General features: G+C 45.6%; 5 protein-coding genes across 6 annotated transcripts; 4 read left to right on the plus strand and 1 right to left on the minus strand.

Annotated features, from left to right (window-relative positions):
- Window positions 1–1,440: 1,440 nt before the first annotated feature.
- LOC135645436 (trimethyltridecatetraene synthase-like) lies at window positions 1,441–3,215 on the minus strand. The gene is made up of 2 exons (XM_065163802.1): window positions 2,238–3,215; window positions 1,441–2,149 (listed from the first exon to the last, which is right to left on the minus strand). The coding sequence occupies exons 1-2, from the start codon at window positions 3,156–3,158 to the stop codon at window positions 1,520–1,522; spliced, it is 1,551 nt and encodes a 516-aa protein (XP_065019874.1). The 5' UTR covers window positions 3,159–3,215; the 3' UTR covers window positions 1,441–1,519.
- Window positions 3,216–11,542: 8,327 nt separating this feature from the next.
- Window positions 11,543–11,896, plus strand: LOC135645467 (trimethyltridecatetraene synthase-like). Its single transcript, XM_065163863.1, has one exon. It carries the CDS (start codon window positions 11,543–11,545, stop codon window positions 11,894–11,896), a length of 354 nt encoding a protein of 117 aa, XP_065019935.1.
- On the plus strand, window positions 11,645–13,473 carry LOC135645466 (trimethyltridecatetraene synthase-like). The gene is made up of 2 exons (XM_065163862.1): window positions 11,645–12,463; window positions 12,552–13,473. The coding sequence occupies exons 1-2, from the start codon at window positions 11,942–11,944 to the stop codon at window positions 13,179–13,181; spliced, it is 1,152 nt and encodes a 383-aa protein (XP_065019934.1). The 5' UTR covers window positions 11,645–11,941; the 3' UTR covers window positions 13,182–13,473.
- A 3,367-nt stretch (window positions 13,474–16,840) lies between these two features.
- Window positions 16,841–19,083, plus strand: LOC135645135 (protein NRT1/ PTR FAMILY 5.8-like). 2 transcript variants are annotated; one of them, XM_065163228.1, is made up of 5 exons: window positions 16,841–16,908; window positions 17,107–17,146; window positions 17,249–17,463; window positions 17,546–18,030; window positions 18,108–19,083. In XM_065163228.1, exons 1-5 carry the CDS (start codon window positions 16,879–16,881, stop codon window positions 18,922–18,924), a joined length of 1,587 nt encoding a protein of 528 aa, XP_065019300.1. In that variant the 5' UTR covers window positions 16,841–16,878; the 3' UTR covers window positions 18,925–19,083. The 2 variants fall into 2 exon arrangements, with proteins under 2 accessions (XP_065019300.1, XP_065019299.1); XM_065163227.1 differs by having other exon boundaries at window positions 16,842–16,908; window positions 17,249–17,466.
- Window positions 19,084–20,738: 1,655 nt separating this feature from the next.
- LOC103995085 (uncharacterized) lies at window positions 20,739–22,069 on the plus strand. Its single transcript, XM_009415587.3, has one exon. The coding sequence runs from the start codon at window positions 20,845–20,847 to the stop codon at window positions 21,784–21,786; it is 942 nt and encodes a 313-aa protein (XP_009413862.1). The 5' UTR covers window positions 20,739–20,844; the 3' UTR covers window positions 21,787–22,069.
- The last annotated feature ends 4,245 nt before the right edge of the window (window positions 22,070–26,314 follow it).

The raw sequence follows: 26,314 nt of genomic DNA on the forward strand, positions 1-26,314 counted from the left end.
AGGACGTTCGTGGAAAACGCTGCACTACTTTGAGATGGAGTTACGGTCTACGAGACAGTAGGAGAAGGAGCCGAGATTCGGTAGAATCCGACGGGGAGATGGGTCTACTTCGAGATGTTTAGAAGTGGCCTTCACGGTGAGAGCTCTGATACCATGATAGAAGTGAAATAGAAAGAAAAAGATTGTATTGATTGAAACAATACACAATACTCTATATCATGTAGTTGGAAAGATATTGACTGGTGTTGAGATTATTATCACATGAGATCTTGAATGTTATCACAGACTTTAGAAGTTTTGCCTTCAGAATTTGGGATTTAGTGGTTCGAGCTTTACTTGATGTAACAATAGGGTATGTATGTATGGGTTAGAGTAGACCGTACGTATCTTGTAACATGTTTAGCCAATACCTTCGTTAAACACAAACTCTCACTGTCTGTGTTGACTGCACTTACATTGATAGAATGTTCTTTTTCTCGAGTATACCGAGGTCGACAGTCTTCTCATCGATAGAAGGAATTTGTCCTTGTGGAATCATACCAAAAGATAATTTAGGAGCTAATTTTCTCCCTCCAGGAAAAGAAGAGTTCTATTGATATGTTCATCTTTCTATCTCTGAATATTTCTCGTGTAAACCGACTTATTTTTAGTTATTGAGTTCTTAATGATAATGAATCGTGCAAGACTTCGACTAACCCTTTAATCGATTAGAAATTTAGGATCTGAGTTTTATAAATAATATCGAGATATCCTTTCTTCTTCTTCTTTACTTGCTTGCTGTCTTTCATTCTTGACTTAATCTCATATATTTTTTTAGAATAAAGTTATAAATTAGTACCTCTTTAGGATATTAATTGTAGGATTATTGCTAAAAAAAAAATTCTATACACGATGGCATTTTAATCACCCATAAAAAAATCGTTCACTCATTTAATTCTATAGGAAAAGCTTATTTGTGCGGATCAAAATTAATTTTAAAAAACGTATGATAAGTAAAGAGTGGAACATATCATTAACTTCTCCTAAAGTTCATCTTCTATATGTTTGTCTGTCTCATTAATGATGTTTCATCTCCTTTCTTCTTCAAAGAGAGTCAGGATATTTATTATATAAGAGGATCATAATTCGTAATAAATTATTATCATAAAAAAAATTTGGGATGAATTTTGAATCAAACATATTTAGATAAAAAAATAAATTAATGATTGTTATAATTGAACTGAATAAACTCAAGTTTCATCTTAATTAAATGACCTAACCAACCATTTAGATTGAAAAAATATTTTTGATGATAAATTGATTACTTAACATATTGCTCATATGGAAAAATGCAATAGAAATTTTACAACAGTACTTTACTTATCTAAAATTATTACATACATATATATATATATATATTTTTAACTCAAGAGTAGAGTTTATTGGACCACAGCCCTTCAACCTACTAATTAACAACACATACTACTATCATGCAAAAGCTGGAATTTGTGACTTGTTCACTCCCCGTAACACAGCATCATCAGCCGCCGTAGAGATGAGCCGGAAGCTTTGGCTCGACCACGGCCTGGAGCCGCACCTTCCGCGGCGTCGTCAGCCCAAAGATCTCATCCATATTCAGCTCCTCCGCCGTCATCCCCGGCGGTAGCCTCCATTTGAACCCGTGCAGCAGATTGGCCAGGCTCAGATGCACCATCTTCAGGCCGAGGCTGTTCCCGGGGCACATCCGCAGACCCGCCCCGAACGGCAGCAGCTCGAAGTGGTGTCCCTTCACGTCGATCGGGCTGCCCACGAACCGCTCCGGCCGGAACTCCTCCGGAGCGTCCCACACGGCCGGGTCGCGCCCGATGGCCCACACGTTCACCAGAACCCGCGTCCCGGCGGGGATGTCGTAGCCGTCGACGGTGGTGTGCTCGCGGGAGAGCCGAGGCACGAGCAGGGGCCCCACCGGGTGAATCCTCATGGTCTCCTTGACGATGGCCTCGATGTACGGCAGGCGGTGCACGTCCTCCTCCTCCACCCACCGGCCGCGGCCGATCACCCGGTCCAGCTCCTCGGTTGCCTTGTCGAAGGTCTCGGGTCGTTTGAGGATCTCAGAGACGGCCCATTCAATGGTCACGGTGTAGGTGTCGGTGCCGCCGGCGAACATGTCCTGTTCCGTCAGTCCAAGTGGAACAATATATTACCTAAATCGATCTGCTTAAAGACAACCACAACGGAGACAGCGGATATATGCAGACCAGAATGAAGGCCTTGAGGCAATGCCTCTCGAGCTTGACTTCCTGACCGTGATCATCGGCCAACTCCAAGAGCACGTCCACCAGGTCCCTGGGAACGAACGCCTTCCCTTCTCGCCGACGCCGCTCGTTGTGCTCGTCGAGCACGTGCTCCAGGAACCTGTCGAACCTCTTGCCCACCATCTTCATCCTCTTCACATAGCCCTGCAGGTCCAGGAAGTTCAGCCAGGGTATCAAGTCGCCCACGTTGATGACGCCGTTGAGCAGCATCAGCTCCTCGATCATCTCCTTGAACTCCTCCTGCGGGACGATCGCCGCGGGCGCCCCCGACGACACCGACTGCTCCTGCGTGTACTTCCTTCCCAACAAGATGCGGCTAATGATGTTGAGGATGACAGTGAAAAGGTGGTCCATGAGGAGGACAGGCGTCTCTGTGGACCTGAAGAGGTCCCGGAGGAGGCCGCGCACCTCCTCTACCCGAATGTATTGGTAGGAGTCCAGCCTCTTGGGGGTGAGGAGCTCCATTATGAGGATCCTGCGTGCCTGCCGCCAGTAGGGGCCGTAAGGCGACCAGCCGATGCTGGAGTAGTTGTAGAAGGTGTACTCGCCGGCGACGGACTTAGGGCGAGAGACGAAGGAGAGGTCATGGGTGTTGAGGAAGAACTTGGCCATGTCGACGGAGGAGCCGACGACGACCGGGAAGGAGCCGAATCGGAGGTGCATCAGTGGGCCGTGCTTTTGGGAGAGGGCGGCGAGGGAGCGGTAAGGCAGAGGACCAATGAGGTTGAGGTTGCCAATGATAGGCCACGGCCTCGGCCCAGGTGGGAGGTTGAGTTTGTGGCGGCGGCGGCCGCGGTAGAGGCCTGCGAGGAGTGTGAAAACTAGGACAAGGGCCAAGTATATGACCGACGATGGTATCTCCATTGTTGACAAGGAGGGAGGAAGAGGAGTTAATTACTTGTTGTTGTGATGGAGCTCATTTAGAGGTTTCTTTATAGATGGCCAAGCAATAATTTAGACATTGTATATATATATATTTCAAAGTTCAGCAATGTTGGATGTGTCATCCAGATCCCTTTTTTTACGGTAATTGATAGGGGTAAAAAACTGATTTGACATAACACCCCGGATTTGACGTAATACACCCCCCCCCCCCCCCCCCCCCACGACGAACGCCTCGTGCTGCACACTGCTCCAGAACCTCCGAGTCGGGGTTGCGCACCTTGAAACGAGCAAGGGCAACCCGATACCCGTACTCGTATGAAACCCGCCCGGTCCGAACAAGGCCGAGCTGGAATCCCAGGGAGTCCTTGTAGTCCTCGATCAGCTTCTTGTCCCTCCCCGGCCTCTGGCGGATCTCGGCATCAAGAGCCTCTGAAGCCCCCCGGCCTCAGCTCGCGACTCCTCGAGGCGTCGGAGCAGCTCAAGAGAGTCCGCCCTCGCCGAACGAGCCTCGGCCACCGACGCTCTTAAATTCGTCTGGAGCTCCGTATTACGCCCCTCGGACGTCTCCAGCCGCGCCTGGAACTCCGCGGACCGCTCCGTGGATGCTTGGAGCTCAGATCGAAGGCGCACCGCCTCCGCCTCCAAGTCCGAGGCACGCTGCTCGGCCGCCGCGACAGCCTCAGGGCCCGCTCTAGCCCGAGCTTCGTCCGCCTGCCTCCGGAGCTCGGCATTGCGACTACTCAGGGCAGCGATGACCCGTCCCGCGTCACGGACGCGATCCATCAGCGCGGCGGCATAGTGGTTGCCCTGGGGAAGGGGAGAGGTCAAAACCAGGCATGTCCTAAAACGCACAGGCAGAGGGACGAGACAACACTTACCCACAACAGCGACTTAGCGGATTTGCTAAGCAGAGCCTTGGAGGATAAAGTGTACAAATCCCGAGCTATGTCGGGATGCAGCCCTCCGCGGACGAACCTGGCCGCACAATCGCCGTCGGCCCACACCCGGCTGCCCCGGGTGAGACCGTCCCACCGGCCCACTAACGGGTCAGTGGCCGCGCTGCGCGGAAGAGTGCCCACCTCCCGCGCCAAGTAAGGCTCGTCCTCTCTCCCGAGCGGAAGACGAAGAAGCTCGCGGATGGAGGGCTGGCGAGGCGCCTCCACCGCCGCACGCCCACTCGGACCAGCCTCGCCCTCCTCCTAACTCCCTGCGGCATGGTCCGTTGGCGCTGCGATGCCCTCGACCGCCGGTGCTGCAGCAGCCCTCGCCGCCGGCGCCATGGCACCTTCCACTGAGGCCGGGACCACCTCAGGACCGTCGCTCGGAAGCACCCGTGCCTTCTTCCGAGGCTGACCAGCCTCGACGTCCACGGGGGCCTCCCTCGTTCCCGCCCTAGCGACGGAAGGCGAACGACCCGACGCGGTCGAAGAAGTTTTTCCCCCTCGAAGGGCCTCGAGACGCACCATCTCTGCGAGAAAAGGCCAAAACAACAATCAGTTAAGCGGGCAACCCGTGAGCGAAAAGAGAACCCCTAAAGAACCGCCCCGGGGAGCATACCTAGAGGCACCGGGCTGAGACCCGCCTCCGCCAACCACCGCTCGGACATATTCCGGATGGCTCGGGAGGATCTCTCTAAGCCTCTGGAGCTCTCGGCGCCCCTCGTCGTCCAAAACCGGGACGGTGTTGTCTATCGCACGCGCCCCCCAGCGGATCCCAAACCCCCAATCTCCCGGGCGGCTGACGAAAAAGAAACGCTCCTTCCACCCCTTATTGCTGGAAGGGGCCCCGCTCACCCGAAAACCCGCTCGGGCGGACAGATAGTAGCCCCCCGACCCCTTGGTAAGACAGAAGCAGGAAAGGAAGAGGGCACGGGTCGGGGTTATGTGGGCATAGTGACACTCCCCTAAAAACGCCACCAGATAGCGCCATGAGTTCGGCGCCATCTGGGACGGGGAGATACGCCACCAGGAAATACACAAAACTATGACGGGGTGTAAGGGGAGGCGTAGCCCGGCCTCGAAAGCATCTAGGGTAAGGGCGAAGCCCTTAGGAATTGGGTCATACGCACGTTGACCGGGCTCAGGAGCATGAAGGACGAACTCCTCCGGGATACCATAATGATCCCGGAGGAGGCTCAGCGATGACTCACTCACGGTAGAGTCGTGGTCGTGCGGCCACATCAGGGCCTCAAGGGCTCGGGCCGCCTTCTCATCGGACGACGAGGCGGGATTCGACGAAGTCGCCGTCTCCACGGCCTTCGAAGAAGACGAAAGGGAGGAGAAAGACACCATTCTCACTGACCTTTAGCAAGGAGAGAAGGAACGATTGGTGCGAGTCAAGTGAAGGTGTACGAAGTAGCGCGATGAAAACAGATGAAGGAAACCCCAGCGGCTAACCTCAGGCTACCTATAAGCGGGCCGCGTCCCGCCAAAACGCAACCCCTCGTCTCCCAAAATACGCTTCGAAAAACAAAGAGCATCACCTAGCCATAAATGCAGTATGACATGGCTGCCAGCGGCAACGCGGTGCGAAGGCGCCCAATCATATCAGCCTCGAAAACCGACAGCCCCAAAAGGGGGGAACCCTTTACTTTCCCCAGAAGAAAAGCGACCCGGCCTCCCGCGCCCGCGCACGTTCGGACAGCCAATCCCCGGCCGCAACCGATCACCGGTCAAGAACCAAGCACCACCTCGGCCACAACCCTCCTACGGCGAAGGCCTCGGCTTCATTCCGGTCGGGCCCCGCAACCTCGGCTCTACGCCATCCCGAGACACACCTGCGCGGTCACCCCGCCTGCGTTGTGCTCCTCGGCCCTCGGCTCTACGACACCCCGAGACACACCTGCGCGGTCACCCCGCCTGCGTTGTGCTCCTCGGCCCTCGGCTCTACGCCATCCCGAGACACACCTGCGCGGTCACCCCGCCTGCGTTGTGCTCCTCGGCCCTCGGCTCTACGACACCCCGAGACACACCTGCGCGGTCACCCCGCCTGCGTTGTGCTCCTCGGCCCTCGGCTCTACGCCATCCCGAGACACACCTGCGCGGTCACCCCGCCTGCGTTGTGCTCCTCGGCCCTCGGCTCTATGCCACCCCGAGACACACCTGCGCGGTCACCCCGCCTGCGTTGTGCTCCTCGGCCCTCGGCTCTACGTCACCCCGAGACACACCTGCGCGGTCACCCCGCCTACGTTTTGCTCCTCGGTCCTCGGCTCTACGCCATCCCGAGACACACCTGCGCCACACCCCACCTGCGTTGTGCTCCTCGGCCCTCGTCGGCTCCACCGCCCCCGAATCCAACCCTACTCGGCCTCCCGACTGAGTTGCGCGCCTCGACCTGGCGCTGCCCGAGATGCGTTCACACGACCAACCCGTCTGCGGCGCGCCTCGCAGATCCGTCTGAACAATCCTCTTGAAGCAGGAAGCTATGCATCGAACCCCCTACATGCAAAACCGACGCATAGCTCCTTTCGGGTGGGGCATATGATAGGGGTAAAAAACTGATTTGACATAACACCCCGGATTCGACGTAATACACCCCCCCCCCCCCCCCCCACGACGAACGCCTCGTGCTGCACACTGCCCCAGAACGAGCATTAACAACGACACGACATGCGCCCATACCGAACATACCCAAACGACCCCCTCGGCGGAACCCTCATGATCGGCCAAGACAGGGGGAGGCGTTGACTGACACCCCCCATACCCTGCGGTAGTTCGGCCCTCCACGCAACGCCCACGACAGCGACAAACGCCATTAGAGGTACGACCCTGCTCCGGTAGTATGGCACATCAGGTAACATCAAACCCGCTTATAAATACCCCCTGATTCCTAACGGGCAGAGGTGGGGCTCTCTCACTCAACACTCGACTCCACATCACTGACTTGTTCGTCGGAGGGGTCGGGCCGAGCTACCGACCCGACCTGTGTGCAGGTACGCGACCGCGGCTAAGCCCACTCGGCGTGGCGGAGTTTCCCAGCCAGGCCCACTGCATCCGCCATCTCAGGATCCCAAGGGGGAGCCATGCCTGAACCAAGCCATTTGGAGCCCTGAACCAGCCGCGTCGACCCCGACGTCACGGCTAAAAAGTTACTTACTGTAACAGTAATCATGATGAAGCCATGTTTTGACCGGTCCTCTTCTCAAGGACGAGCAGTCCAGTCCTTAGCTGTGTGTCGATATATATGGTGATGAAATTGATAATCCTTTTATATAAGTACGTATAAAATTTAATTTACAAGGATAATTCTGATGTCTTGTCATCGTTTCTTTTCTTTTAGTGCTGTTCTGAATATTAAATTTCCGTTTATTAGTTCCACTGAAATGATGAAAACTACAATAAAAATTAATATATGTATGTAAAATTCATCAGATGAATTTGTCATGAGATTTGTTCAATCTACAAGACCTAATTTCGTTGTGATTCATCAAACTACACCTCAGGAGCATGATAAGAAGATTGGCTAATCTTACTCGGCAAGATATAATTGATTGTTATTTGAAGAATTATCATATGTAATTTTGATATTAAAAATAATAATATAGTCGTTGATATTAAACAGAAGAAAAGAGCCTCAAAAGAAATCATTTTCGATAGATTTGCAAAGAACATTTGAGATGAAAACAACAAGAAGCCACACGCCTCAACTGTGCCTGCTGTTGATTGAATGAAAGACAAGTGATATGCCTTCTCACTATTCACCGATCGTTTTCCTCCATAATTGTGATGAATGTGGAAGTACAGCTGATAATAGGAAGCAGCACTCTCCAAATTATGAGAACGTAGCAAGCTTAGAAGCAAGTAACAAAATGTGAAGAAGAGTAATTGATGCTCATACTCCCAAGGGTTGCAAATGGGGAGGGAGAGTAAAAGCACAAATTGATAATGGACTGTAAACTTCTGCATCTAAGATACTGTGTCAAATCAAAAAAGTTAATGGTCACTATCAAATATGGGATTGAAGGATTCCAGAGACTTGAAATTGAGTCCTCATGCAAACATAATGATATTGTTAGATAGATAGATATGTATGTATATTTTAATTTTCTTTGATAAAAGATCCAGTACACAGATAATATGATGCTACATCACATTACTATCTATCAAATAGCTCCATGCTATGATGGATGTCTACTCATCCCAACATGTCACATGGCATTTCTTTCCTCATTAATATAAGCAATAATTTAATAATTCTTTCCTGCATATTAAATAATGTGTGATGATTGTGTGTAATTTAACTATCCATTGTCTTTTCTATAATTTGCCTGCCTGAGTAATTCTTATGAACATAGCTTATGTCAAAACTAGAGATAGTAGGATCTTATTAGAACACGTTAATGAAGCTTATTTTTGGTATTGCTATTATAATGATATTAGGAAAGGTGTTTAGCTTAAACGTAGAGTGGAGTTTGGGCCAGGAAAGAATCTAAGTATTGGTTTTGATGCCCCAAGTGAATGAGTTTCATTTGTCCGTGAAGAAATGTTGATTTGAGTTGCACCGGGGGAGTTTGACGGAAGGGAATAAAGTATTGTCTTGAATAGACTTGGGCAATCATGATCAGATACAAGAGAAGAAGAAAAATCTGAAGCTGGATCTGAAGGTGAAGAAAGATCTTCAGCAAAAGCAAGATCTAGATCAGAAGCTATTTCAAGAGAATCTATAGTTACGAGAGAAGAAACTGTTCAAAAGTTAAGGTGAAAGTTAGAGGATAGTACTAACGTTGAAGCTACTGCGGTGGGTGCTTTTGTTGTCGATTCATCGAAGCCAACACTCGTCGGGGATCACTTGATGAAGGTTATTTTTGTAGGAAGGCAGCCCAACCTCGGGAGTGGTAGACCGGCGCCCTCGTGGCGAGTCATCGACCAACCCACCCCCCGACTCGAGGATCTAGTCGGCTTTGACAACCAGCTCAACCGGCAGAAGGCTCCCGACATCGACCCGTGGACCAAGCCGTGCTGACTCATCAGCCATGACACATTTGTCTCCCAACACTTTTGGCGCTAGAAGGAGAGCCATGTCACAGGAGCATCCCGCGGAGGCTTTTCCCAAGGGAGAACCACCGACGGGTCACCCCTCTGTCGGGTCCGAAGATCCGTCCCTATCCATTCTCAGAGACGGGGGGATCCCGGCCACGACGCCAAATCGCTACTAGCGCCTATTCAATGACCTATGATGGTCACCTCCTGGACTTGCCACGGGAACCTCGACCGTAACACTCAAGGCATTCCTCAGCTTGACTAAGCAAGTGCAAGCGATAGCTAGGATGATGCAGATGCTCGTACCCCTAATTCCTTAGATTTTCCGACTAGCAGCTCCCTCGGTCAATCCAGTACTGCAAGGGTCGAGCAAGGAGCAAGTCGGGACAGGAGAAGCCCTTGAGTACACGACGGACCCGGGAGGCCCGCCTAAGCAGGGCACTCCCACACCCAATTGGATTGCTCCACCCCCCTCCGAGCTTGAAACCATATCGTTTGACTCAGCGGATGACTCGTTCAGGACCTAGCTATCACAGGTCAACCAACACCTGGACGAGTTCCAATGCGAGCTCTAAAAGTCATGGGGCGAGCTGGGCAAAGGCAACTCGGGCAGATCACCTTTCATTCAAGAAATACGGGACAAGCATGTCCCCCTCAACCTCAGGTTACTAGCATTGGAGGTGTATGACGGCGGCTCTGACCCCGCGAAGCACGTCGCCGCATTCCGAGCTCATATGGCCCTCTACGGCATGTCTGTTGCCCTAATGTGCCGCGTATTTCCGACCACCTTCAAGGGACCAGCCCGAACGTGGTTCAATCAGCTACGCCCCTCCTCAATCTCATCCTTCGACTAGCTCGCAAGGGAGTTCGAACAGAATTTCCTCACCAGCGTGCGGCCCAGGCCTTCCATGGCTGCTTTACTCGCGTTGTCTCAACGCGAAGACAAGTCGCTCTCCCAATTTGTGGCATGCTTCGCCACTGAAATCCGGGGATTCTCGGATGTTCACCACTCTTTAATCACGCAGGCGTTCCTAATGGGCTTGAAGCCTTCAAGGCTCTTCTGGTCGCTGGTCGAGAAGCCACCTGCAACCATCCCCGAGATGCTTCAGCGCGCCAACCAGTACATCACCGCCGAAGCTCTAGTAGCGGGAAAACGCGTGGATGGGAAAAGGCCAAGGGTGGAACAATCCCATGGAACGATCGCGATAGCCCTGGTGCAACCACATAGAAGGCCCGACCGACCAAAGTTGCCACTACCGAGACCACCGCCTCTCCTCCCGAATGCATCTTGTACCGAGATCTTTCTCCAAATCAGGGAAAAAGGCCTTTTGCGGCAGCCCAACCCCTTGAAAGCTACTCACAAAATCAGTCCGAATATTGCAGGTTCCACCGAGACTACGGCCATGACGCAGAGACCTGCTGCGACCTCCAGAATCAAATCGAGGACTTGATCCGAAGAGGCCACCTCGGGCGCTACCTCAAGGAACCTCGAGAAGCAACCCCACGGCCCAGGGGGGCCATCGAGAGGCAAATCGATGTCATCTTCGAGGGACCATCAACCGACGGTAGCAGCTCAGCGGCGAGGAAGGCCTACGCTCAGAGCGCGGTTGAGAAACGCCCCTGAATCGAGCTCGAGCCTGAAATTATTTTCAAGCCAGAAGAGGTTGAGCGATCCCATCACAACGATGCTTTGGTAATATCCGTCCGGATAGCTATGTTCATAGACTATATTATTATTTTTAATATCAAAATTACATATGATAATTCTTCAAATAACAATCAATTATATCTTGCCGAGTAAGATTAGCCGATCTTCTTATCATGCTCAAATAACAATCAATTATATCCTGAGGAGTAGTTTGATGAATCACAACTAAATTAGGGCTTGAAGATTGAACAAATCTCATGACAAATTCATCTGATGAATTTTACATACATATATTAATTTTTATTATAGTTTTCATCGTTTCAGTGGAACTAATAAACGGAAATTTAATATTCAGAACAGCATTAAAAGAAAAGAAAAGAAAAGATGACAAGACATTAGAATTATCCTTGTAAATTAAATTTTATACATACTTATATATAAGGATTATCAATGTCATCACCATATATATCGACACACAGCTAAGGACTGGACTGCTCGTCCTTGAGAAGAGGACTGAACAAAACATGTCTTCATCATGATTACTGTGAAAAAAGGGATCTGGATGACACATCCAACATTGCTGAACTTTGAAATATATATATATATATATATATATATATATATATATATATATATATAATGTCTAAATTATAGCTTGGCCATCTATAAATAAACCTCTAAATGAGCTCCATCACAACAACAAGTAATTAACTCCTCTTCCTCCCTCCTTGTCAACAATGGAGATACCATCGTCGGCCATATACTTAACCCTTGTCCTAGTTTTCACACTCCTCACAGGCCTCTACCGCGGCCGCCGCCGCCACAAACTCAACCTCCCACCTGGGCCGAGGCCGTGGCCTGTCATTGGCAACCTCAACCTCATTGGTCCTCTGCCTTACCGCTCCCTCGCCGCCCTCTCCCAAAAGCACGGCCCACTGATGCACCTCCGCTTCGGCTCCTTCCCGGTCGTCGTCGGCTCCTCCGTCGACATGGCCAAGTTCTTCCTCAACACCCATGACCTCTCCTTCGTCTCTCGCCCTAAGACCATCGCCGGCAAGTACACCGCCTACAACTACTCCAACATCAACTGATCGCCTTACGGCCCCTACTGGCGGCAGGCACGCAGGATCCTCATAATGGAGCTCCTCTCCCCCAAGAGGCTGGACTCCTACCAATACATTCGGGTAGAGGAGGTGCGCGGCCTCCTCCGGGACCTCTTCAGGTCCACAGAGACGCCTGTCCTCCTCAACGACCACATTTTCACTGTCAACCTCAACATCATTAGCCGCATCGTGTTGGGAAGGAAGTACACGCAGGAGCAGTCGGTGTCGTCGGGGGCGCCCGCGGCGATCGTCCCGCAGGAGGAGTTCAAGGAGATGATCGAGGAGCTGATGCTGCTCAACGGCGTCATCAACGTGGGCGACTTGATACCCTGGCTGAACTTCCTGGACCTGCAGGGCTATGTGAAGAGGATGAAGATGGTGGGCAAGAGGTTCGACAGGTTCCTGGAGCACGTGCTCGATGAGCACAACGAGCGGCGTCGGCGAGAAGGGAAGGCGTTCGTTCCCAGGGACCTGGTGGACGTGCTCTTGGAGTTGGCCGATGATCACGGTCTGGAAGTCAAGCTCGAGAGGCATTGCCTCAAGGCCTTCATTCTGGTCTGCATATATCCGCTGTCTCCGTTGTGGTTGTCTTTAAGAAGATCGATTTAGGTAATATATTGTTCCACTTGGACTGACGGAACAGGACATATTCGCCGGCGGCACCGACACCTCCACCGTGACCATTGAATGGGCCGTCTCTGAGATCCTCAAACGACCTGAGACCTTCGACAAGGCAACCGAGGAGCTGGACCGGGTGATCGGCCGCGGCCGGTGGGTGGAGGAGGAGGACGTGCACCGCCTGCCGTACATCGAGGCCATCGTCAAGGAGACCATGAGGATTCACCCGGTGGCGCCCCTGCTCGTGCCTCGGCTCTCCCGCGAGCACACCACCGTCGACGGCTACGACATCCCCGCCGGGACGCGGGTGCCGGTGAACGTGTGGGCCATCGGGCGCGACCCGGCCGTGTGGGACGCTCCGGAGGAGTTCCGGCCGGAGCGGTTCGTGGGCAGCCCGATCGACGTGAAGGGACACCACTTCGAGCTGCTGCCGTTCGGGGCGGGTCGGCGGATGTGCCCCGGGAACAGCCTCGGCCTGAAGATGGTGCATCTGAGCCTGGCCAATCTGCTGCATGGGTTCAAATGGAGGCTACCGCCGGGGGTGACGGCGGAGCAGCTGAATATGGATGAGATCTTTGGGCTGACGACGCCGCGGAAGGTGCGGCTCCAGGCCGTGGTCGAGCCAAAGCTTCCGGCTCATCTCTACGGCGCCTGATGATGCTGTGTTTCGGGGGGTGAACAAGTCACAAATTCCAGCTTTTGCATGATAGTAGTATGTGTTGTTAATTAGTAGGTTGAAGGGAAGTTTGCTGTGGTCCAATAAACTCTACACTTGAGATAAATATATATATATATATATATATATATATATATATATATATATATATATATATATATGTATGTAATAATTTTAGATAAGTAAAGTACTCTTGTCAAATTGCTAATGCATTTTCCATATAAGCAAATATGTTAAGTAATCAATTTATCATCAAAAATATTTTTTTCAACCTAAATGGTTGGTTAGTTCATTTAATTAAGATGAAACTTGAGTTTATTCAGTTCAATTATAACAATCATTAATTTTTTTTATCTAAATATGTTTGATTCAAAATTCATCCCAAAATTTTTTTATGATAATAAATTATTATTATTATTATTAATTAAATCTATTACGAATTATATGAATTAATCTAAACTTAAAATTTTATGATAATAATTTATTACGAATTATGATCTTCTTATCTAATATCCTGATTCTTTCTGAAGAAAGGAGATGAAACATCATTAATAAGAATAGGATACGAGACAACAGAAGAAGTAGGATAATTATAAGGATCTTCAGCAGAAGTAGTAGATTTTTACTGGAGTATTAGCAACTTTTCAATCAATTTGAGTTCATTTACTGGGGTAGAAATGAGTAAAGAAACCCTAAAATAACCCTTTTTCCCAAGGTATTAGCAACTTTTCAGTCAAAAAAAGAGCAATTTCAGTTCAAAAACCAGTCCTCTCCTCAAGCGTAGATGAAGGTAAAAAACAATCACTTTGCATTGATTTTTCCTGGGTTTATGCAAAAAAATCACTTAAAAGTAGTCCCAGAAACTCTCTTTTTTCCCCCTTTTTCGACAACAAAATTGAAATTATTATTTTTCCCTACATAGTATTTCTATATTTATATTTTAGCTAACAGCAAGCAACTAATAATATTGCACTTTAAGAGTTATTATCAGTCAAAGAGTAAGTTCAGTTTTAATTCAAAAGCAAGTCCAGTATTTGAAGTTCAAATACATTTCTACTTGGCAAGGGATCTTTAATGAGTAAATAGCCATTAGCAAAGTAACACATAGATCAAAGATAATTCTTGTATATATATATATATATTGTCTTAGTAAATTTTTGGAGGAATTCATTTCTTTCCATAGTTAAATTTTTTGGTTAGCACTAATGTGAATGAAGTTGTTTTCTCTCATCAATTATCTAGATTTTCTTATCAAGAAGACCTGCCTGCCTTTTAGAATTTTAGTAAAATTTGATGCAATTTAGTAAAGTTATGATCAATTACGAGATTTCTTGAAAATAGTATAACTGGCTCAGATCAAAATTGGAGCAATTAATTTCTTAGAAGTCAATAAGAAATGAATTAATTACAAATAATTCAAAAGATAATATTAGCACTCCGATAACAATAAATCAAAAGATAATTAATTTTGATATTCAATAATTTTATTCTATCGACTACCTATTTAAGAATTGGATCGAGATCCGTAATTTCCTATCAAATTTGTCTCGAACTCAAATTAAGGTGTAGCCAAATAAGGTTCAATTTATCCAAGTAGGCATCACACTCGTCAGAAACAATGTCCGCATCATCATCATGTACAATAATCCTGGCCAGGGGAAAGAGACACCAGCTGATTCCACCATGAGTGAAGTCCACCTCGGCAAAGCAACAAAAGTTCGATAAAAGAAGCTTTTGCAATGGCTTCTCCTCAATCTGTATCCATCGTCCCCTCTCACTAGGCCATGTCCCAAATGCTCTCCAAGCCAGAACGGCACTACCGCACCTGCGTTTGCTTCCAAATGCTTTCTTCTCCACCTTAGAAAAAGAGGAGGTTGTCTCATCTGACTCGCTCTTTGTTTAATGATATCACCAAATGATTGTTCCTTGGGGTTACCAGTAATGGACTGCCATCAAAGGGGTTGCTCAAGTTGTAGATGCTGGTATTTATTTCTCTTTCTTTCTCTGATTAATAATATCAGATTTCGAAACTTCAGTTTTAGATACTTTTGACTGTCATTTTTATATCTTTATTGGTTCATTTTTATGATCCATATTCGACCTTTTTTTCTATCTTTTTTTGTAATACTTTCTATTTGGCATTGCACGGACGAAGAGAAGATTTAAAGCCATGTTGATTTGCCATAGATTAATTCAGAACAGAGAAACTGTGTTAGGGATGGAGGAGCAAGGAAAAAACAGAATATTACGATACGAGTAAAAAGAATCATTTTAACTCAAGAAAACTGATGTAGTATTAAAAAATAGGAGAATTGATAAGAACACTTACAAGATACCAAATACATACACTCTCAACAAACTGTTCACTGAATGAAGATACGAGATTTGTGCACTGTGTTGTGAACAGGGAATCTGTCTTCTTGTCATAGCTGCATATGTCATTGCCTTACTGATTCAAAGTGAATGCAGACTCCAAATGTGATCAAACATCATAAGGATAGATGTTGTTTAACAAGACAGAGAGCAGAAATCTGCCGCCTGCTAATCGAAGGGACTCCTCGAAACTTTGTGTGCATAATTGGGAGACAGTGGAGAGTGTCTATTAGAACATCTTCATGACCATCATCTTTACAATATTATGTTGACATCATCCACTTTGTAGTCTTCATTGTCACTGGATTGGCCCCTGAATGCCCCACCATTACTTGAAAGGAGGTGCCACAGAGCCATCCACTTGCAGGGGGATGCTGCTACACTGTACGTTGTGTTCTTCCACTCCCGAGTTCGCTTGATATCACCAAATGAGCAATGGTGAAACAAGAACATGTTTTTGGTAAAGAAAATCACGAAAAGACGCTGGAATAAAGATCGATCGACGAAAGGATGATTTGATTGCTCAAGTGGTTCTTACATGCCATGAATGCGATGATGCTCAGCTGATCACTCCTTCGTTGTCAAGAGGCAAGGGGCTGTAGCATCACTAGTAAGACCTACATTGTTGAAGTTGTACCGACAAGGTGCTTTGTGTGCCGCTACAAAAGTTCTGGTATCCATCAATGGGGCTTGTCATGAAGCCTTTCAAACTTTAACGTGAATGAATGATGTGCTTGCTGTTGAACAATCAATTGCCTGATAACCATTGGACCTGTTTCGTGCAGTGTATCAGATGTTTTGTATAACCGGAGCGATGGGAATTGTCGGAAGCTGATTTCATGAATTCTGAATCTTCAAGATTGTCCCGAAATAGTGAGTTCACAAGAAATATAGAAAAAAAATTTGTGTTATTAATGCAAAACTATGCTTTCATGGCTCCATTTAGGATGATGAATGGACAATGAGGAAGACAGAAAGGAACAGAGAAAGTGATGATGAATCTCATAGTGACTAGAAGGATGTTTTACTTTAATCCTTGTAAATGTTAAACCTGTGTTTTCATCGTCAATGTGTCACCAGAAATCTTTCCCTTCTAAAATCACTCTTTAATCCTCATGAAGAATGCATCGAAAGGCGCAACACACTGCGACCAGACCATATCGAAAGTGTTTGCCACGAGACAAGAAGATAGCCATACTTTTCGCAAGTGGATTGATGATGAAGCTGAGTATATAGCAAAGGGAAATGTCGATGGGTGTGCCAGTATCTTTTGCTCTCACACTGCCTCCACTGCGTCAGAGTTATGGAGACACCACCAACTCAAAAGCAAGAGGTTTAGCCCTTCTTTAACTCATACCTTTTGGTTTAGAGCTTTTTCCTTGCATTAATGGTATTGGTGAAGTAGAGGGAAAGTATTTGTTACACTTCTGCTTCGAAGGGGAATGCATCCAAAACTCTCTAATCTTGCACAATAAGAAGATGGAAGAAGCATCTGATCTCTAATCCTCTTTTTGTCATGGCTTCGGAGAAGAGCTCATCAGGCCTTAGCAAGTCATGTATTCTCATCATAGGTATCATCTCTCTCAGAATTCATCATCACCTTCTGCATGCTTGTGATGGTTAACTCGTTGAAGGATGCCATGATTTCTGATATAGCAGTCTGCTTGATGCAGCGGTGGCCAGTGTGGAGAGGTTTGCATACAAAGGTGTGGCCTCCAACTTGCTGAGCTACCTCACTGACCATGTGAAGATGAGCACCTCCTCGGCGGCCAAGAGTGTGAGCACTTGGAGTGGGGTGACATCCATGCTTCCTCTCGCAAGCGCGATCCTCGCTGATTCTTACTGGGATCGTTACTCTACGATCATGGCCTCATCCTTGCTCTACATCGTCGTAACTTTCTCGACAAATTCCAGCTTCAATTTTCTGAAGTTGTCAGAGAACAAGTTGTTCATGTTCTCCTCCTTCACAGGGACTGGTGGGATTGACCTCATGGGCGTTACTGTGTGCATGGATGCCAACCTCCTCCCTGTTTCTTCCCCTCTACTTGATCTCCATTGGACAAGGTGGATACAACCCATCCTTACAGGCGTTTGGAGCAGATCAATTGGAGTTGGAAGATGGTCTGCCATGTGGCACAGAGCAAGGGAAGAGCGACAAGAAGAGCCTCTTCTTCCAGTGGTGGTACTTCGGCATCTGCAGTGGCAGCCTCTTGGGGAACTCCATCATGTCCTACATCCAGGACACCTTGGGCTGGGGACTGGGCTTCGCCATCCCCACAGGCGCCATGGCGATCTCGGTCGCTTGCTTCCTGTGCGGCTCTCGGTTTTACGTCCACAAGCAACTCAAGATCCCCAACAGGCCTGTGGAGAGCATCATCCAAGCAGTGAAGCTCGCTGTGACGAAGATCAAGTCCAAAAGCCACGGTTTACCTTCGAGAGATGCAGTGGAGCTCGAGTGAGCTACTGTTCGAGCTGCAAAGCATGCACATTAAATTGTTGTTTGAATAACTTGCTTGCTCGTCTTCTATGCAGGTTGCAGGAAAAGCCTCTCAGGGATGGATCTGATCGCTCGACGAGTTCAGGTAGAAGCAACAGCGCTGCGGATGAAGCACCTGGTGTGGGGAAAACGTTCCTGAGGCTCCTACCGATATGGACGACGCTCCTCATGTTTGCCGTCATCTTCCAACAGCCTGTGACGTTCTTCACGAGGCAAGGCATGATGATGCGACGCAGCATCGGGGACGGCATCACGATCCCTCCGGCGATGCTTCAGAGCGCCATCACCATCTCGATCATACTGATCATGCCGCTGTACGACAAGCTCATCATTCCCTTGCTGCGCCTGCTCACTCGGCAGGAGAAGGGCATCAACGTGCTGCAGAGGATCGGGATAGGGATGTGCCTGTCGGTGGTCGCGATGGTCGTGGCCGCAGTGGTAGAATCGAAAAGGATCGGGATTCTAAGGACAGAGGGGTCGCAACTCGACTCGCAGCTGACCATCTTCTGGTTGCTGCCTCAGTACGTCCTCCTGGGGATCTCCGACGTGTTCACCGTCGTCGGCATGCAGGAGTTCTTCTACATGGAGGTGCCGACGACCATGAGAACAATTGGAATAGCTCTGTACCTGAGTGTGTTTGGTGTGGGCAGCTTCCTGAGTGCTCTTCTGATTTCAGTCCTGGAGTCGATCAGCAACACAAGTGGGAAGCACCATAACTGGTTCTCCGATGACACAAGGGAGGGGAGGCTGGACAACTACTACTGGTTCCTGGCTCTGTTAAGCTCCATTAGCTTTCTGATCTTTGCATGCTTGTGTAGATACTACAATCATCCGAATGCAGCTGAAAACTGAGTCACCATCAGCATCAGCAGCTCCTTAGCCGAGCAACTTCACAGTTCCTGTGAATTTTTGAGAACTTTGATCGATGTCAGCTGGCCATTTTGACATCCTAAACTATGTCTTCATACTTGCAGTAATCAGCAGTACTAATTCTAAGCAAAAGGTTCAAAATCTCAGGATATAGTTTGTGCAAAGATCACTTAATGGTGTTAAGTACTACTGGTTAGTATTAACTGTAAAATCGATGGATAATTTGGGATGCTGAAAGAAAAGTGTCATCAGATCTACCCCTTTCCCAGCAGTTCCGATGGCTGAGCTTTTTCGGAAGATACTTCGACGCATCTCAACCATCCAACCCTTTGTGACTCGCATCTGAAAGCATATTGATGCGAGGCGACAGGTGACGACGATTCAAATCCTGTTGTTTGGGCCAAACAAAGGCCCAATCAACCCATTAGAAGGTGCAAATCAAGCTGCGGCACCGATCTCAAAGTGAAATCTATTAATACATATGTGACGTGTGTAGAATTAAATTGATGAACAGGAATGGCCATATGGCCATTGATTACAGAAATATTATTAATGAACAAGAAAGTATAAAACTGAAATTATATGATCTTGTCTATAAACTAACTTCAATTAAATAAGTGGAGTAATTTTTTTGGGAAATTAATTACTAAAATATTCCATAATACACGGTCAAAGAAATCTCATTGATAAGCAAATTTAAGTCATATAGTTGAACATAAAATATAAGACAATTAATAAATAGATTAATTATATTAAAATAAATAAAAATAGTCAATTATCTATAATATTTTACTATATTAAAAGAGTTTGGCCTAGAAAATAAAATCTCATACAAATAGTTGGATGGAAAAGTAAGTCTCTTGAATCAATATGTAAAAGAAGGAAATTACTATTTATAATCCTTTTTAATATTTATAATTTCATGTTAAATATTTTTAGTACATCAAAATTACTATATTATAAATGAAGATAAATATCCTCCTCTCCTTCCTTATCATTTTTTTGCCCGTCTCTTTCTTTCTCCTCCTGTTATTTTTTTTTTCTCCTCCTTTCTCCTTCATCTCTTTCTTCCTAACAAAATATGAAGGGATAACAATCAATGGAGAACACAAGTTGGGAGGACGATAATCGTCCACAAAGAACACAAGGAGATTTACATCGATAAAATACGTAGGCAATGATCATATATGCTAAAAGGAAAAAAAAATCAAAATTAAAAAGATTATAAATAATAATTTTTTTTAAAAAAAAATTATAAATAATAAGAGATTATCAACGGTAAAAAAAACTCAATAGTAAGCTCCATATAAGAAAGGACAATTGTGAACAAAAATAAAAACATTAAAGAAAAAGACAAAAATAGATACATTATACAGCTGCTAAAAATCTAAATGTTTTAGAGAGTTTTATTGTACATTTTAATATAGATAAAAGTCCATAACAAGGACTTGTAAAAAATATGTATTGGAAAGATAATTTCTCTAAAATTAAATAAATAATATGCAACCGAAAAATATAATATAATATTTTATTTTATTCTTATAAAATTTTGATTAATCTTTTTCTTTATGATATATATATATATATATATATATATATATCTTGGTTCATATGCATTGCATAAGATTTTAGATATTTACTATGAGGTGAAGCCCAAAGCATCCCTGATTAAAGTTAATTAATTATTTCAGTACCCATGTGTTAGACACTATGAAACAAAACAAATAAAATAAAATAAAATAAAAATATATGCCTTGGTGTTCTCCTCCTCCTGTCTCCGGCGGCCGCGACCGCGACTGCTGACCAAAAGAGCTGTTCAAACCCCCCCTTCCCCCACCCCCAATCTCTCTCTCTCTCTCTCGTGGTCGCAGAGCAGCATCGGATCCGGAAAACGTTCCCGAAATGGCGGGCCTCTTCGCCTTCTCCTTAGCCGGCCTTGGCTTCCTCTTCCTGGGCGCCATCGAGTCGCTCTCCATCTCTACCGCCCCGGCCCTCCTCCCCCCTCCCCTCCTCCTCCGCCTTCGCTTCATTTCCGCGCTCCTCCTCTCCTCCCTCTCCCTCCTCTCTTCCCTCGTCTCCTCCCTTTCCTCAGCCGAGTCCGCCGCCGATCCCCTTGGCCCCTCCCTCCCCCTCTCCTCCCTCACCGCCGCTGCTCCCTTCCTCCTCTACTCCCTCGCCGGCCTCCTTTCCCTCCCCTCCAGTTCTCTACTCGTCAATCCCTTTCCTTCATCCCTCCTCGATCTCGTCCTCCTCTTCTCCTTCGGTCAGGAGTTCCTCCTCTTCCACTTCCGCCGAAAGGACCTTGACGGCGTCGAGAACCGCTACTTCGATCTCCTCCTCGTGCCCATCCTCGTCTGCGCCATCTCCACCCTGCTCGCCATCGCTCGCCCCCGGTCCCCCGCCCCCTGCGTCGCCCGTGCGGCCGGCCTCGCCTTCCATGGCACCTGGCTCATCCAGATGGGGTTCTCCTTCTTCACCAATCTCATCGCCCACGGGTGCTCCGTCCACGAGAGGAGCGCCACCAACTACACCATCAAGTGCAAGACCCACGAGGATTACCACCGGGGCAGGGCGATCGCTACACTCCAGTTCAATTGCCACCTTGCCTTCCTCATGCTGGTGGGGGCGGTAGCATACGGGGTCTTAGCCGGGAGGACTGGCGGCAATGCTGGTTACAGACCCTTGAGCAAGGAGTTGCAAATGACAGATGCTTCCCCTTCCAATTTCACATTGGATTCAGATGAAGAAGAAGAAATTGAGGCAGCAGAGACGAAAGGAACCAAGCAGCATCAAGATGTTGTGTTGCCAGTGGTCGAAATTGAGAGTGCCAATGGGTCTCATTGATGAGTAAGTGAAAACAGTTACGTTTAGGAAGAGAAAAGTTGGATCTTGCAGTATACCAGTTGGTGGTCAGGGTGAACCCCTTAGTTGCAAAAGAATTTACTGCTATTCATTTAATTATATGATATCCATTTAAAGGTTTGTCTTTTATATGATCTAGTATTTGTTGGTTCTGTGTAAACCCGACGGAATATAGTTCTTGTCTGTTATTATCTATCATCTTTGGTTGTATTAGAACGAGATGGAGAGAATTGTAGTACTTGTCTTGCTAATTTCTTTTGTATCATCCACTTGTAGCCCACTGATTCATGGAGCTCTCTGTGCACATTTTACATTTATCTTAAATAGATCAATGTCAAGATCGGATGATAACTTTGGGCTAGTAATTAGTATTGAGAAATTACTAGGCTTTTGCATTCTTAAATTTACATGGAAATAACTTTGTTGTGTTCTCGGTTCTTAAACAAGTCTGTATTTCAATATTTTTTGTTGCAGGCTTTGATGTTAGTTTGAAAATTTTTATCAATTAGTTGGCCAGTCAAAAAGATTTTGAAAACTTCATACCTCAAAGTTTGGTAAATAATCACCCTGGCTTGGTTAGAACAACCCCCTTTTGTCAGTATGCAACCAACAACAACAAAATCGTATGTCCTAATTATTTGGGACCGGCTACATGAATATTTTGCGGTCATTGAGATCTATAAAAAGTCATATGTTTAGTTAAGTTCAGAATACTTAAATCTTTATCTATAATTTCTATTAAAGTCTTTTTAATTTGTCAGTATGCAATCGTTCTTCCAATATTGTGGGGCTGCTATTTTTTTATTTAGAAAGAACAATGTATGCATAGTGAGCTTGTTTTGGTTTTAAAAATAAAATTTACCTTTTTTCTTCGACTCTTTCCACATTGTCGAAGTGTATAAACCTCGAGTACTATTTCACATTTGAGTGTGAAGACTGACTTTTCAGGGCTCTTTTGGTAGTTAAAGTTGATTTTAAAATTGTCGTTCCTGTATTTTATTACATATTTATGTTACTTAAGTTAGGTAACTTCGTTTTTTTTTAAATATCTCTTAGCTAGAAAAGAATTTTTTTTATTATTTGAGCTTAATGAACTATTTTGAAGTCAATTGGGAGGTTGTATTATCAAAGTTATGTCAAGAATTACAACGGGAGGATTTGAGCTTGGATAGATAGATCTAATTTTCTCATGACATACTTCCAAGTAAATTGATTGGGATGAGCACCCAAAATATGTTGGTTTTGAAATTTCTTTATATGAAGCATCTAAACAATTGAGTCGAACCTGCTCTGTCATTTAGTGCTAGTTATTTCTCTTTCTTGAACATGGCTTGTGACATTTTGCTATCTAAAGCAGTCATCTTGTTGCTTTTGTCTTTTGTCATCCAAATTTGAAGTCTTCTACTGTTTTTTTTCAAGTGATGTTGGAATGATTGCCCAAAAGTTGACATTGAAATGTTGCTTGATGAACAACCCAATAATAAGAACCTCTGTGATTCTCTTGCATATTGGTTACTCTGAATCAAATAAAGGCAGATTTAGTCACATTTCTGACCAAGTCTGCACATGAAGTGACCCCAAATAATTTGGCACTATAACTTGTTGTCGTCGTTGCCTTTCCAAGTCTGGAGGTTCAGCTATGTAGTTATAATTTCAAATGAATGCAAGACATGAGACTAGTATATCTCTCACATTTTACATTTTCGAAGAATATCTTTATCTGTTTTATGGCAAATTTTCTTTTTGGCCAACATACACCTTACATTAGAATGGTACCTAATCTTTCCATTTTTCTGTTCTGAGTTTTCACGTGCAAGATGTAAAAAGGAAAAGCCAAAAAGAGTGAAGCAAGCGAAGAGCAAAGAGAATGTTATAAAAAGGTTTCTTGTTTCCATTTTGGATAATAACAAGAGAATTATTTTTTTCACTCATGGTGTTAAGAAAGAAAGATGATTAAAGAAAAATTCAATTATATTCTTTTGTTACTTTTTTCATGTTTCTTTCACCAAAGATGTGTTAGGATCGGAGCGGCACTAAGAGGGGGGGGGTGAATTAGTGCAGCGGATTAAAACTTCGATTTTAACAAAATCTTTCGTACGATAAGAACGGAACTTGAAAAGTTTAACTTGAAAGCATATTCTTAAAGTTGCGCAGCAAGGGTAATAATGAACTAAAGCAGTAAGAAGATTTGCAGTAATGTAAATGACAATAATAAAATGCAAACCAGAGATTACGCCGATTTTTAGAGTGGTTCGGTCAAATGACCTACTCCACTTGCGATGCCCCTCTTCGATGAGGCTCCCACCTTCCACTAGCAAATCTCTTGAAATGGAAGGGTAAACACCCCTCTTACAACCTTTTACAAGCAGCTCAACCTCTTACAAATTTTCAATAAGAAAGAATGAGGAGAACTCTCTAACAAATTGAAAACAAGACTTGCTAAGACTTTCTAAGACTTTTCTCTCAATCAAAATGCTTCTCAAAAGTTGTTACCTCAGCTGAGATTTGAGGGGTATTTATAGGCCTCAAGAGGATTCAAATTTGGGCTCCAAAATTTGAATTCTCTTAGGGTTCCCGGTGCTGGAGGTGCCACCGCCCAGCCAGGCGGTGCCACCGCCCAGCCGTCGGGTGCTGGACGGTGCAACCGCCCAGCCAAGGAGGTGTCACCGCCCAGCCAGGCGGTGCCACCGCCTGGCTCTCCGATTTCACTGGTTTGGCTTATTTTAAGCCCAAACCATATCTGACTTTGGGCCCAGTTGGCCCCTAACCAGGATATAGGATTATCTCTTAATCCTAATCCTAATTACAAGTGAACTACATAACAAAAACACATCCTAAGCAAGCTTTCAACCGCGAACGTCGAGTCTTGTTTCGGTGAGCTTTCCGACGAGCTTTCCGACGAGCTTCTTCCGACGGACTCCCATCAAGCTCCCGATCTTGTGATGACTTTAACGAGTAACCGAGCCTTCTCGGTGATCTCCGTGAACCTCCGACGATCTCTTCGGCGAACTTCCGAAAATTCCGATAGGTTCCCGATTTCTTCTCGGTTGGTTCCGGCAGCATCTCCGACGATTCTTCGGACTCTTAAACGTCCATCAATCTTGACTCCAGTATTCTTGCTTTGTGTTTTCTGGTTATCGTAGTTAATCCTGCACACTTAACTCAATAATATGGATTAGATCAATTAACCCATCAATTGATTTCATCATCAAAATCCGAGATTCAACAAGATGGTCTTTAAATTATATAACCTTCCTTGTTCTCTTCCAAACTCATCATTGGATTTGTCAGCACAAACAGACTGTAAAGATCTAGATCTAGCCAGTTTACACATCTATTCTACACAATGTTTTATCGTCTCTTGAGATTTCACAATGACACAATCCAAACTGTATTCTGTTCAACAGACATAGGAAAATTCAATCTACTGCCTCTTCATCTGCGTAGGGTGGAGGGTTTTGATAAAGTGTTATGAGATATATGATATATGAAATGTGAACTGGATGATTTCTTTTAGGTACGTCCGCTGCCCTCTGTCAATATTTTACACCTATTGGATGCTAAATTGGTATGATTATTGACATAGTGAAATCAGGAATCCATTAGCTTAGTTAATATAAATTACTAAAGCCAAATAGTTTTATGTATGAATATGACAGTGGACAATGGTCCAACCCCAGCAACCCTAATACCAATGATCAGAAAAGATTTTGTGATGAAGTTAAGAAATGCACTTGAGTGGGACCTGGAAGCCTATCTCCAGAACCTTTTTCCTTTATGACTTAGCAACATCATTTTTTCCATTTTTCAAATTTTCTTTTGGCTTGTATCACTTTTTATATCCTTCTTCAACATTTTTTATTTGTCTGGGCCTTCTAAACCTTTTTAATTGTTTCATTATGCTCAGTTTTACAATTCTGAAACATATATTTCAACAATATTTTCCAGATTTATTTTGCAATTCGCACAAGTTATTCTTAGCCATTGGACTTAGAGGAAATCAATCAAGTTGTATGCATTGGACTTGCATACATGGATGTTGATATGAGCCCTCGCTATTGTGTCCAAATTTTCTCCAAGTTCTTATTTCTACTGGATTAAGAAGAAATTCATCAAGTTATATGCATCAGATGTTGCATAGGTGGACATTGATTTGAACCTTGACTATGATTTCTTAATCTGTATGTGTATTCAAATTTTCTTCAAGTCCTTGTTTCTGCTAGACTCGAGTTCATGTTTACCTATATGTTTCTAGTATGGCATTTAATGTTTACAGAGTGGACACGTTTTGAGAACTAACAAGATCAAATTATCATGTATAGAACTTAAGAAACCATCTCACTTTCTGAAATTTAGCAAGTAGGGATTTATTGAGTTTGGATGCAATATATACAAACTTCTTATTTTTAGCATTCTTTTATTTATCGTTTAGTCCTTGGCAATGAGTTTTCTACCCTGACCAAAATTTGTTAGGGTGTTGGTGGGGACTAGAAGGGATAGTAGGTTGTCC

Source organism: Musa acuminata, chromosome BXJ3-8 (assembly GCF_036884655.1).
Source record: "Musa acuminata AAA Group cultivar baxijiao chromosome BXJ3-8, Cavendish_Baxijiao_AAA, whole genome shotgun sequence".
NCBI classification, from domain to species: Eukaryota; Viridiplantae; Streptophyta; class Magnoliopsida; order Zingiberales; family Musaceae; genus Musa; species Musa acuminata.

Coding starts and splice junctions, on each gene's coding strand:
- LOC135645467 (XM_065163863.1), top strand. CDS start 11,543: ATGGAGATACCATCGTCGGCCATATACTTAACCCTTGTCCTAGTTTTC.
- LOC135645466 (XM_065163862.1), top strand. CDS start 11,942: ATGGAGCTCCTCTCCCCCAAGAGGCTGGACTCCTACCAATACATTCGG. Junction 12,464..12,551: donor GCCTCAAGGCCTTCATTCTG/GTCTGCATATAT, acceptor CTGACGGAACAG/GACATATTCGCCGGCGGCAC.
- LOC135645436 (XM_065163802.1), bottom strand. CDS start 3,158: ATGGAGATACCATCGTCGGTCATATACTTGGCCCTTGTCCTAGTTTTC. Junction 2,150..2,237: donor GCCTCAAGGCCTTCATTCTG/GTCTGCATATAT, acceptor CTGACGGAACAG/GACATGTTCGCCGGCGGCAC.
- LOC103995085 (XM_009415587.3), top strand. CDS start 20,845: ATGGCGGGCCTCTTCGCCTTCTCCTTAGCCGGCCTTGGCTTCCTCTTC.
- LOC135645135 (XM_065163227.1), top strand. CDS start 16,879: ATGGAGACACCACCAACTCAAAAGCAAGAG. Junction 16,909..17,106: donor CACCAACTCAAAAGCAAGAG/GTTTAGCCCTTC, acceptor GCTTCGGAGAAG/AGCTCATCAGGCCTTAGCAA. Junction 17,147..17,248: donor GTCATGTATTCTCATCATAG/GTATCATCTCTC, acceptor TGCTTGATGCAG/CGGTGGCCAGTGTGGAGAGG.